This window comes from Catharus ustulatus, chromosome 12, assembly GCF_009819885.2.
Source record: "Catharus ustulatus isolate bCatUst1 chromosome 12, bCatUst1.pri.v2, whole genome shotgun sequence".
NCBI lineage: Eukaryota > Metazoa > Chordata > Aves > Passeriformes > Turdidae > Catharus > Catharus ustulatus.
This window is the reverse complement of record NC_046232.1, coordinates 5,138,416-5,150,064: the sequence shown is the minus strand read 5'-3', so window position 1 is coordinate 5,150,064 and position 11,649 is coordinate 5,138,416. Positions and strand designations below refer to the sequence as shown.

General features: G+C 40.9%; 1 protein-coding gene across 3 annotated transcripts in view; it reads right to left on the bottom strand.

Annotated features, from left to right (window-relative positions):
- Window positions 1-1,263: 1,263 nt before the first annotated feature.
- Window positions 1,264-11,649, bottom strand: part of ANXA2 (annexin A2) — a 37,049-nt gene continuing 26,663 nt past the window's right edge. For all 3 annotated transcript variants that reach the window (XM_033070423.2, XM_033070424.2, XM_033070422.2), the window contains exons 4-13: window positions 11,524-11,618; window positions 8,642-8,755; window positions 6,685-6,775; window positions 6,153-6,232; window positions 5,774-5,833; window positions 5,094-5,187; window positions 4,281-4,376; window positions 3,300-3,358; window positions 2,534-2,656; window positions 1,264-1,640 (exon numbers count right to left, since the gene is read on the bottom strand). In XM_033070423.2, the coding sequence (XP_032926314.1) occupies window positions 1,581-1,640; window positions 2,534-2,656; window positions 3,300-3,358; window positions 4,281-4,376; window positions 5,094-5,187; window positions 5,774-5,833; window positions 6,153-6,232; window positions 6,685-6,775; window positions 8,642-8,755; window positions 11,524-11,618 (872 nt within the window). In that variant the 3' untranslated portion in view covers window positions 1,264-1,580. The remainder of the gene's footprint in view (window positions 1,641-2,533; window positions 2,657-3,299; window positions 3,359-4,280; window positions 4,377-5,093; window positions 5,188-5,773; window positions 5,834-6,152; window positions 6,233-6,684; window positions 6,776-8,641; window positions 8,756-11,523; window positions 11,619-11,649) is intronic.

The window sequence follows — 11,649 nt, the reverse complement described above, 5'->3', positions numbered from 1 at the left end:
ATTCCGCCTTGCATACAGGCACACAGTGTTTAAACGCTAAGGAGGGATTTAAGTGTTTGCCCCTCACGGGCAGACACATGGCTGTGGCTCAGGTTTCTGTGGCACTTAAACAGGGGAAACATGGTCACAGAAGAGTCAGGGTTGGAAGACCTCTAGATCTCTAGAAATCATCCAATCTCAGTCCCTGGCCCAGGCAGGGTCACCTGGAGCAGGTAACACAGGAACATATCCAGGTGGGTTTGGAATGTCCCCAGAGAGGGACACTCCATGAGCAACCCCAGGCAAGCTCTTCCCGTGCTCTGCTACCCTCAGTGTGAAGAAGTTCTCCCTCGTGCTGAGGTGAAACTTCTCATCTTTTAGTTTATGGCCATTGTTCCTCATCCTGTGGCTGGACACCACTGAAAAGAGTCTGGCACCATTAACTGGCACCCACTTTGGAGATATTTATATACATTAATTACATCCCCTCTCAGTCTTCTTTCTCCAGACTTAACAGGCCCAGCCTCCCCCAGTGTCTCCTCCTCAGAGAGATGCTCCATTTCCTTATTTGTGCCCTCCACTGGACGCACTCCAGGAGCTCCATGTCCCTCTGTGCTAGGGAGCCCAGAACTGGACACAGCACATCAGATGTGGCCTCAGTAGGGCCAAGCACGGGGTAGGGTCATCCCCCTTGACCAGTGAAGAGAAGGGTTTTGGATCTGCTGACAAAGTGAATGATTAAACAGATGAAAGGCTTGAGGGAAGAAGACAAGGTTTCAGCCGCAAGCAGTGAACCCCAGTGTAGGATATGGGGTTATAACTGTTAAAGTGGTTAAAGCCCTATGGGAAAGGCACAGCTGCAAGCTGGACAGATGAGGTCGGTTGAGAGACGGGAGGCAGCTGTGAGGGAGGAGACTCGGGTGAGTGACAGCTGGGAGTGAGATGGTGATTGGCTGGAGGAACGTGCGAACAGCATAAGAGCGGGAAGCTGATTGGCTGGCAGAACGCACGGACGGCAGCGCTGCGGCTGTGCCAGCCAATGGGTGCGCTCCTTCTGTCACCTCTGTCAGGCTTCGGTTTGGTGTCAGTTGCGTCCGGCAGAGAGTAAAGGTATAAAAAAGGTACAATTTTTACAATAAAGTGATCGCCTTTGGAGGCTCTGTGTCACTTTGCTCCCCACTGTCAGACCCTAGGAGGAAAAAACAACACAGAAAATGGACAGCAAAAGCTAAATACACATCAATTGTTCAGACAGTTTTCAAATTAAGGTGTGAAAGACTTGTATTCTTAAAGTAAAATGTCATTTTTATTTGTTTTATTAGAAACATTGCACAGAGAGGCAGAGCCTTTCACAAGCACGTGTGAGCCTGTTTCTCCCTGGAGGGTTAGTTTCTCTGGCTATATGCTGTTAGGATCTTTGGCAGAGCCAAGCAGAGCTGCCAAGAGGGGCACGTTCAGCACAGGGGAGCAAACTGCAGCAGGGCTCTGGGAGGGGAAGGGCAACTCAAGGTTAGCTAGGATATTCAGGTTTTCTAGGATTACAGTAAAATGAAGAGCAAAAAAGGCATGTCTCTGGACTTGGGTTTCTTCCATCACAGTTTTCAGTCCTCTCCCCCACACAGGTTCAGCAGTGCCCTCTGGTAGTCCCCTTTTGTGTCTTGCTGTAAGGGAAGACAAATTCAAAATACATATTAGGAAACAATCACAAAGTGTGAAAGCATATAAATTGTATTCTAGACCTGTGGGACAGTCTATGATTCACAGTGAAGCCTTCTCAGTCCACAGGAGACTACCGTGACTGAGTTTTACTTACGTATGAACTGAAATTATTTAATCATCCTTGCAATACAAATGCAAGGCCAAGAAGAGAGAAGCTTGGGTATGAAAAAGAGTAACACAACAAAGGAAAGCTGAAGGACTCTATTCTGCTCTGCCTCACTGATCACTGCAAAAATTATATACCAAGGTCACTATTAAAAAATTTGCTAATAATCTACAATTGATGCCTTCAGGAAAATATTCCGAGTTAAGATTTTGACTCTACACAAGGAATAATGTAGCATAAGTGGTTGTGAGGATGAAAATTAACTTTGAAACAGATGCACAAGCTCTTACCTATGCTCCAAGTTAGACAAAACCTAGCACCTGTAGCTTCTGTCTAATCACAAAAATGGACAAAAGTCACTCTAGCTAAAGACCTTTCTCCTTGAGCACTGAAATGAAAGGAAGTAGCAATTTAGATGCTCTATTTTCATTTAGCAATCACAGAACAATTGTCTTTTCTTTTGATCTGAGGATATGGACTGATAAACACAATTTTCCTTCAGAACACATCAGCTGATTGCACAAAGGCTGCATATACTGTCAAGTGGCTGTCAGGAACTGTACCAGCTGTAAACTGAAGATAAAGGTGGGTTTTTTCCATGTTACACAGATAATACAATATTATCCCTGCAGCCTCTAACACACCTCCCATGAATTCTAGTGGTACCACGAATACAATGAAGACTGATGACAAAGGCCCATGATGTAAAACCAAAGATGAAAAACTTGCCTGGATGAAATAATAGAGAGATTTTCCGTATTTCCTCTTGAATTCACTCTTGATTTTCAGCATGTCAACCTCGCTGCGGGATACCATAATCCTGATCAGGACCTTGTCCCGGGTTCCCTTGCCCTACAAGCAGACACACACTTAGAGCTGCAACAGCTGAACTGTATAACAAGCCACCATTAGTTAATGGTAGGACAGCAAACTACAGGCAACCAAGATGAGCAATAAAAGATACCATGAAATAAATCTTCTAACAAAAGTCATTATTACGATCCAATAATTTGAGCATGAATGTACCTTTCTCATCAGCAGTGTTTAACCAACTTGCAGTCACAAATTTAGCTTAGACTGTAAGCAGCACTTTTGGTTCACCAGGTCTTCCTGGGATCACCTAATGCCTGTCACCAGGTTTCTCTTTCATCCTTTTTCTTCACAAAATGTTTTGAGGCAATTTGAATATCTTATTTTGGTATTCAATAAACAGCTTTTTCTACTATCAGCTCTTAGTTATATGCAAAAGATATGTCTAGCTTTGCTAACAATTGATGTAATAAAGATGTTTATTATGAGACCCTTTTCTACATTTCCCTATAGCAGAAGAATATGAATAGATAATCTAGGCTCATAACTGTTAAAGAATGCTATTGAACAATATTAGGTAATTGTTAATTTATTCACATGCCAGTCACATTTCATATGAACAGAAGTGCCTACCAATGACAACAACAACAAAATAACAGTAGAAAGAAAAAACAGTCTTTCCTACCTTCATGGAATCATACAGTCTGTCTGCAAAATACAGCTGCTTGTTCTGAATGCACTGGACTGAAGAGAGAAGAATAGTTAAATATCCTGCCCATACAAGGACAAAGAATATTGCAGCCATTTTTAAAGATATGGTAAGTAGGTTTTCAGCAAAAGTCCTCCAGAAAGGAGACACAGAGAAAATATTTTTACCTGACTTGCTACTTAGAGTCATTTGGTTTAGCTTGTGACTGAACCACAGATGCTCACATTCTTAGGAAGTGTTTCCTTCCATGGAAATTGCATCATTTCAGAATTGTATAATTTCAGAATGCTAGCCCTCCTCCAGAGTTCCCAGTTCATGGTTCCACATCTAAAAGCAATCTCTCCTCTGGAAAAACTCCTTGTATACTAATTCATTAGAAGCCTCCTTTTTAAGGCTGAGCTCTGTTTACACTCTGTTTGCATTACACAGCTCTCAGCTCACCCTTAGTCTGAAATGGATTTTCCCCTTAAAGAACTCCCTCTTAAACACAGTGACATCCTCATGACACAGTATCAGCCTTACACCTGCCTCCCTATTTCAGAGAATTCAGTGTCAGATCAGCTCTTCAATTCGCCCCTGCAACCCCTCACAGCCTGCCTGTCTCCTCTCACAAGCGCTGTTTTCTCTCCAACCTATGTGGGAACTGAACAATTTCAACCTTTTTGTTTGCTTGACAAAACAAACATTAAGCCTTTCTATCGAATAAAAGTGGAATTAACAGCAGATCACAACACACATGCATTTTCATTTTAACTGGAAAGCAAAGTTTATATTTTGCAGAAGGCAAGAATAAGCTGCTCCTCAATATCTGCAACATCCTAAAATACACCAGTGGATCCAACACCAGCTAACTTCTTATCCAGCACGGTGAATCTAGGCCCCACCTTTATCATGATACATTGCAAGAGCCCTGTAAAGATCCTATATAAAGACAGTCTTTACTTCAGGGTAACTTACCAAGATTAAGAAAGGCATTCTCCAAATCTCCCTTAACCTCCTTCTTGATGCTTTCCAACATATCATATGGGCTGTAGCTCTTGTACCTCTCAAAGACTAGCACGGAAAAGAAAGTAGGTGAAATTAAAACCAGACCAAGAACTGGCAGAATAACCACCCAAAGATGTAAACAGACACAGGAATGTAGAGACACATGATTAATAAATATCTATGCAAGTCCTGAGAATCTCATTTTAAATACAAGCATAACTTTGTCAGATAAAGGTCCCATGCTGTGGCCTTTTTGTTTTCCTTGAACGCCTCCATAATCTGGGAAAATATAATCTCAAATAAAATACCTGTACTGGTATTTTTTGAAACAACAGTGATTTAAGCTCTGAAAAGTCTTCAAATAGCTTTTCCCATGTGCTGCTTTACAGCAGTATCAGAGCTGGTTTTGAGTCTTCACTGGCAGATTTAAATATATGATATAGCCAAGCTACCCTGGCACAGAGGTAAAAGTTAAAGGACTTCTCAAGGTCTCCTGCATTCATGTTTTCTAGGTTTGCAGCATCTTTGTTTTCAGTGTATGTGACATAATTGAGCATTGTTACACCTGTGTAAAAAAGAGCTGTACACACTTAAAATGTGAGATCAACACATCCATAGAAATAAATAGATTTTTTAAAAAAATTAACACTTTGGATAGGAATTAAGATTTATAATATCTCCTATGTTATTTTGAGTGCTTTTCACAATCATTTCAATCTAAATAGTTACCATTTTGTTATAGCTTTCTCTTACAGGAAAAAAAATCTGTCCCTTGAATAGTACCTTTCTGCAGGTGGGGAACACTTCTTTCAGTCATAATGTTGATCCACTTGGGGACATCAGTTCCCTTTCTCTTCACACCAGCATCATAGAGGTCCTGGGGTTAAAAAGAAAATCACAAAAAATCAGGAGTTGCACAAGAAGCCATTGAAGATGCATACAGTTTCCTTAATGGAAAAACAAGCACTACTGGAACTGTGTCTGTGGGAGAAACACACAAGGACAGGTGGTTGGGCAGGTCACCAGGACAACATTTAAGGATCTAAATCTGACACTAAGACTAATTACTTTGCATTCACCTCTGGCTGCAGCTTTACTCTGTATTTAGCTCTGTTTACCTCAGCAGAACTGCTCTTGACAGATGCAGATATAACAAGCAAGCATTACCAGCCACTAAGTTCACTGTAGTGGATGTGTTTCCTTTTCTTAAAGGCTCTCTTCTCTTCATGTGTCTAAAATAAATACCAGAGAGCTTCTGTATAGTGGGTAAGTAGTCTGTGAAAACTGATACCTGAAGGCATCAGGATTGCAAGTGGCAGATTCACTGACACCATGCAAACATTACTGTGCAGGACAATCTGAAATACACACACCTACTTCACAAATGTTCTCCACTTCCACAGTTCAATATCCCCCAAAGCCTGACCAACTAGAGATATTTCAAGCTCAATACCAGCACTTACCCTGGCATCTTGGTCGATCAGCTCGTAATCAATCACAGAGGTATCTTCACACCTTTTGCCCTTCAAACAAGACATCAGTATTTTTGAAAGGTTTCATAGAAAGTAAGCAGTTTGCTATGTGCATATTCCATTCTTTTTATTTTTTTAGCCTGAATCTGCTAAATGAGTAACTGCATACTCCACCCCCATTAAGAAGCTAATGCTATGAATGTTGCATTTCTGTTAAAAAACTTTGCCCTTCAACATTAGAATTTTTTTCCCCCCACAAAGGTCAGTGAAAATACAGGGAAATTTAAGAGTGCATCAGAAACCAAATCGTTTCACTGGCACCCACCACTCAGGGACATTAGAAAAAGTGGAAAACTGTGAACAGTCCTACCTTGGCCAGGGCAACCATTAGCTTGCGGAAGTCACCAGATGTGTCCGATACGATGTCCTTTTCCAGTTCTGTCTTGTACACTAGAAAACAAGGCAAAGGGTGTCTTACAAATACTCCTTTGCAAGGAAAAGGTCTGCTAATTACTGTGTTTCATGTACATAAACAAACAGCTACAATCTAAGTCAGGAGTGGAGGACAATGAAAACAAGCCCATGCTTGCCTACATCAAACTCAGCATTGCTACCAGCTAATCATGAACTCCATGCAATCAGTCTCTCATGGAAAGCTTATAAAAAAATTTCATTTAGACACAACTGGTATTAGTAGCAAATAGCCTTCAATCTGTTTGCTACCAAGCTACAAGACAAAACTATATAAACTACACAAATATCCAGAACACCAGTACAAAATAGCAGAGAACCAAAGCAAATTTGAGTGAGATTTCTAATGATGAAGTTGACACTGAGGGGAATTTATCCAAGTAATTTAGTGTAAAAGACATAACACATGGAAACCTGCAAAGTAAACTCACTTTCCCTGTAGACTCTGTTGATTTCACTGAGCTCCTGGTTTGTTCGGGAGCAGATGATTTCAATGAGTGTGTCTTCATCAGTTCCCAGCCCCTGCAACACACACAGGACTCAGTTAGGAGCTAGCAATGAACAGGAATGCTCCAATGGTTTAAAAACATTTTACAGACATCTCCTCTCCCCCACTCTAACAGTTCATGGATATTTTTTGCCAACTGCTCCTGAGAAAAAACAGATGGAATATTTCTAGTGGTTTAGAGATCCTCTAAATGTTCTCTCTGGGCAGAGTGCATTTGCTGTGAGTGTCTAACAGTGGCCTCCTCACCAGCATAATTGAAGATCAGCTTATCATGGCCTGTGTGATTTTTTTTCTGGGAAAAAAAAATTCCATGCCCCACTGGGAACACGGGAAGAAAATCCAGTCTTATCCTCCTGTTAGGATGCTCTTTGTTAAGCTCACCAGTAACAGAATGCAATTTTGCAAAAAATGGGCATAGTTTCCACAGGATTTCAAGTGAAGTAGCATCCTGGGAAAATGTGTCTCTTGCTGCAGTTTGGAATGTGTGGGAAATGGAGGCAATTATGTGGCAAAGTACCCCTTGAAGGGGCATTTTATTAAAAAGGCTTAAAGCTAAGAGAACTAGGAGAGCTTTCCACACAATGGCTCTAATAAGCATCTGGGGGAAAAAATGAAGTCCAGCAACATATATAATTTTCTAAAACTTTTTGAAATATTTTCAAGAATGTGTAACAGAAAAATAATTAACTCCTCAGTGATAACTTTGCTTTCCTCAACTCAGATGCCAAAGTCATAGCTTGTAATGCTATATATATCAAGCCAAATTTAAGCTCAGGCAAATTCAGAGCATTGAGATGTTTTGCTAATTCAGATCAGGTGCTTGGGAGCTGGGAAGAGCAACCCTTGGAAAGGATAGAATATTCTAGATTTGGGACCACTCTGAGGCAATTGCTTGGTCTTTAATCCCAAACCCGACACCAGTCTGAGTCACAATAAATTATGGATAGGCTGTACTCAGGCCAGGAGAGGGCAGCATGTGATTACTCAAACAGGGCATTTGGCCCACAGTCGAAGAGTTACCATCTCCATAGTGGGTTGGTTTTTTGACTTTGGGGATTTAAGGAATTTTTTTGGGGGGTGGGGGCTGGGGGTAGTGTGTCTTTATGTGGTGGAGGGAGTGGTTTTGTTTTCTTATTTGCTTATTAACTCCTTTCTAATTAACTGGAGAAGTTAATTAATAGGTTTTATTGACATGTTCTAAATTTTAGACATAACTACGTGTCTTTAATTCTTTAAAAAAAATTAACTTGAACAAGAACATCCGGGATATAAGTGATTATTAGATGATCATAACTACAATTCTCACACCATAGTTTGCTTAAAAATGTGATTGTACTGGCACGAGCACCAGTCAAGTCTTGTTTCAGTGGCCTGCAGAGCAGATATCTCTATCTGCAAAGACTGCTTTTGATGCCCCATCTTCCTTGTCTTTTACACAAGGGCAGGTCTGGTACAGGATGCTCTTTCCAATCAGTGATGATCCAGTAACTGAAAACTACTGTTTGAGCCTATAAATGCCAGCACAGGACCTGATGGCTCCTGCCAACAACTGCTCTCTTAAAGATTTCTCATAGTATGAACCAGTGCATGGTTTGTAACAGCAGTCAGCAAAGTAGCCAGGCAGAGCAGCCTACTCCTGAGCTGACAAGAATAACATTTTCCTCAAAGAGAGGATTTAATTAAGAGTTAAAAAACCTCTTAATTTAGTTTAAATATAGTTCCATGATTTCTCTCATATTGGAAGCCTTACAGCTGGATATTTTAACTGTAGCACTAAAAAAAAATATCAGTTTGAAAACCATGGCCCTGGATATGAAGTCCATATCCTTTCTGAGACAGCTACATCAGATTGACAACATTAAATTTCAAAGCTTATTTACCTTCATGGCAGCTTTCAATTCAGAGGCATCATACTGTGCGGGTGTCTTCAGCAAGCCCAAGATCACTGCCTCCAAATGACCTGAGAGAGCAGACTTGAGTGCTGCAGAAAGTTCCTGTAAAATAGATGGGACGATGGAAGAAAATAAATTAAAGCTCACTTCTGATCTCCAGAGAATTTAACCTACAGGGCTTCAAGTCTCCAAGCCTGCAGCAGTGTTTCTTACACAACAGACAAGAAAACAGAAACATGAAGAGCTTTCTGGCTGTGAAAGCCTAAGAAAGAAATTAGGGCAAAGGGTTTTTTTTCTAATCCTCTGAAAACAAGAAGAAACGCACCAGTGTCTGACAAAGTGCCGAGAAGCACAGTGCAGACACATCTGAACAGCTTCACTCCAGTTCTGAAGCAGTGATGCTTTGCTGGAGCTAATAAGCACAGTTTGACTCCCTGTGGTCAGTGCTTCCCCATCATACTCCCAAAGTTTTCCCAGCAGCACTGATTTATTTGTGGTTTTCCTCTTATCCCAGGCCTTTACTGGCTAAGACATTGGAAAACTGACTGCACACTTATTCCACTGTAAGGCCCAGCTCCCAAACAGCTATCTGAGGAGACAAAAAAATCAACCCTGAGCACTGAAAAATTATGCCTATCTTCACAGTAACTATCAGAAGATTGTAGCCTAAATCCCTATTGTTAATTGCCAGTCAGCCTAGAAAAAGAAATGGTCAGGGATGTTCACTGCAGAGGATGCAAATCTGCTCCAAATAGAGCCCATGTCCTCTTATGGGTTTCAGAAGCAACTTGAATTATGCTAGTTATCAGCTTCCCTGTAGTGTATGCTACAGAGTTGAAATCCCTGGGATCAAGCCTGTGGCTCACACAGATCCATCTATTCCCTAAGATGAAGTTATATCTGTAGCATTCAGAAGGGAATTGCTGCATTTCAGTTGCTGGTTTCTCACTAACAATCACTGATCTGGAGAGGCAGAAAAGGAGGTAGAGAAAGTGACCTCAGCTGAATTGCACAGAAGTTATGCCAGAGAGACAATGAGCCAAGGCATTGGGTTAATTTCCAGAGTCACCCACTTAATCCAGGGCACTACTTTATGCTAATACTGTATGCACTTACTGCATGGATCAACCAAGGGAGAGAATGGGGCTTGGGGGCATCTGGCTGCTTTAGACTAAGAAACATTTTAGTACAACTACTCCATTTAGGATACAATGCTCCAGCCTTTATTTGGATGAAAATGGGCTCTTCAGAACTGCCACACCTATCTCTGTAATAAATTTTAAGGAACACATTGCCCAGAGAAGTTGTGGCTGACTTATCCCCGGGAATGTTTAAAAGGCCAGGCAGGATGGGGCTTTGAGCAACCTGATCTAGTGGAAAGTGTCCATCTTGGACACTGAAGTTCCCTTCCAACTTAAAACAAGGGTTTCCATCAGACACAGCTCATCTCAAAAGAATTAAAAGAGAGGTAGACTGTATCACATTTAAAAATTACTATCTATTAGTAATTTCTATTAGGATCTATTAGATCCTGCAACACACAAGGCAAGCAGCCTAGTACAGTACAACACATTGCCAACAAAATCTGCAGAACTGCTGGCAAAGAAAACCATCAGATGCTGTCCCTAGAAGACATACCTATGTGTCTTTTCATATCCCACTTCCTCCTCCCTTGCCTCCTCACATGTTTATCTCTCTGAGTGGTTTCTACCGTTTTCCATTGTTTATATGACTGTTTTATTCTTTGGCACTTGTTAAACTTCTAGTAAATTCAATTTGTTCTTGGGTTACAGCAAGGAAAAAAGTGAGAGAGAAACATGAAAAAAGTTGCAGATTTACTTGACTGTGCATTTTTGTGGTCATGCAGAACATTTAACAAAGCTTTAAGCGACACATTTCATGATGTGTCCATTTATGTACAGATTGTCCCAGTCCCAGTGTCCCCAGGGAAGGATGTGCAGACATGTGCACACATGCACATGCCATGCCTCTGCATATGCCTCTATCAGTCATGCAGAAAAGCTGGTGAATTTCCAAAATTCAAATCTACATTTAAATACATTTGGATTCAGATGAGTATTCTGGGATGCTACTGGAGGACTACCATTTGAGGTCTTGCAAACCTGGGAGAGATGCATTAATCATAATCTGAACTTTACATAAAGTTTCCTCTTTTTCACTGGCATGAAACTTCAAATGTGGTAAGATTCTCAAAACTTCAAAAGAGAAGAGCTCTTGCCTCCCAGACAGGAAGACTCATTTTGCAGAATTCTGCACACATCTTACAAATTTCTCTCCATCAATAGATCAGTACCTCAGGTATTTCTGCCAGGATAATTTTTAATGACAGTCCAACTCATTACATCGCTATTCCACAGCTACAGTGCTCACAGCACAACTGACTGCAGTCCCTTCTCAGCTAAGTTAGCTGTGGAACAGAAACAGAGCACTTCCCTTATGCTGAGCTGTCTTAACAAAATAAACAAAAATCCAACACTCCCCCAAAAAATATAAACCAACCAAAAGAAAAAAATAAAAACCCAACCCCTTAAGGCATGTCTCTCATTTTTTCCTTCAAATGGAGGCACTTCATGCCAGTGACTTCTCAGTATTTTTAGCACATTTCACCAGGGAATCCTGTGGATCCCACTGTGATTTCTGAAGGTTCTAGGAAGCCACCATCTCCAACAGAGATTTTGCAGTCCCAATTGTGCATATTTAACATATTTCAAAGTTCTACCAGTCCTAAACTGTGACAGCATGGACAAAGTAGATGCATCTTGAATTTCAGTGAAAAGACAAATTTTAATTTAATCTAATTTTCCACAAGAAAAATATTAAATAATTACTATCTCTTCATATTTTACTACCTTTTTGGTTCTCCTCTGATAGGCAAAAGCAATGTCCTGCCTCTGTTCATTGTTGCGGTTTGTCAGAATGTTGATGATGGTGACCTCATCCACACCTACAAAGACAAGACGGACAGTTAGAGAAGC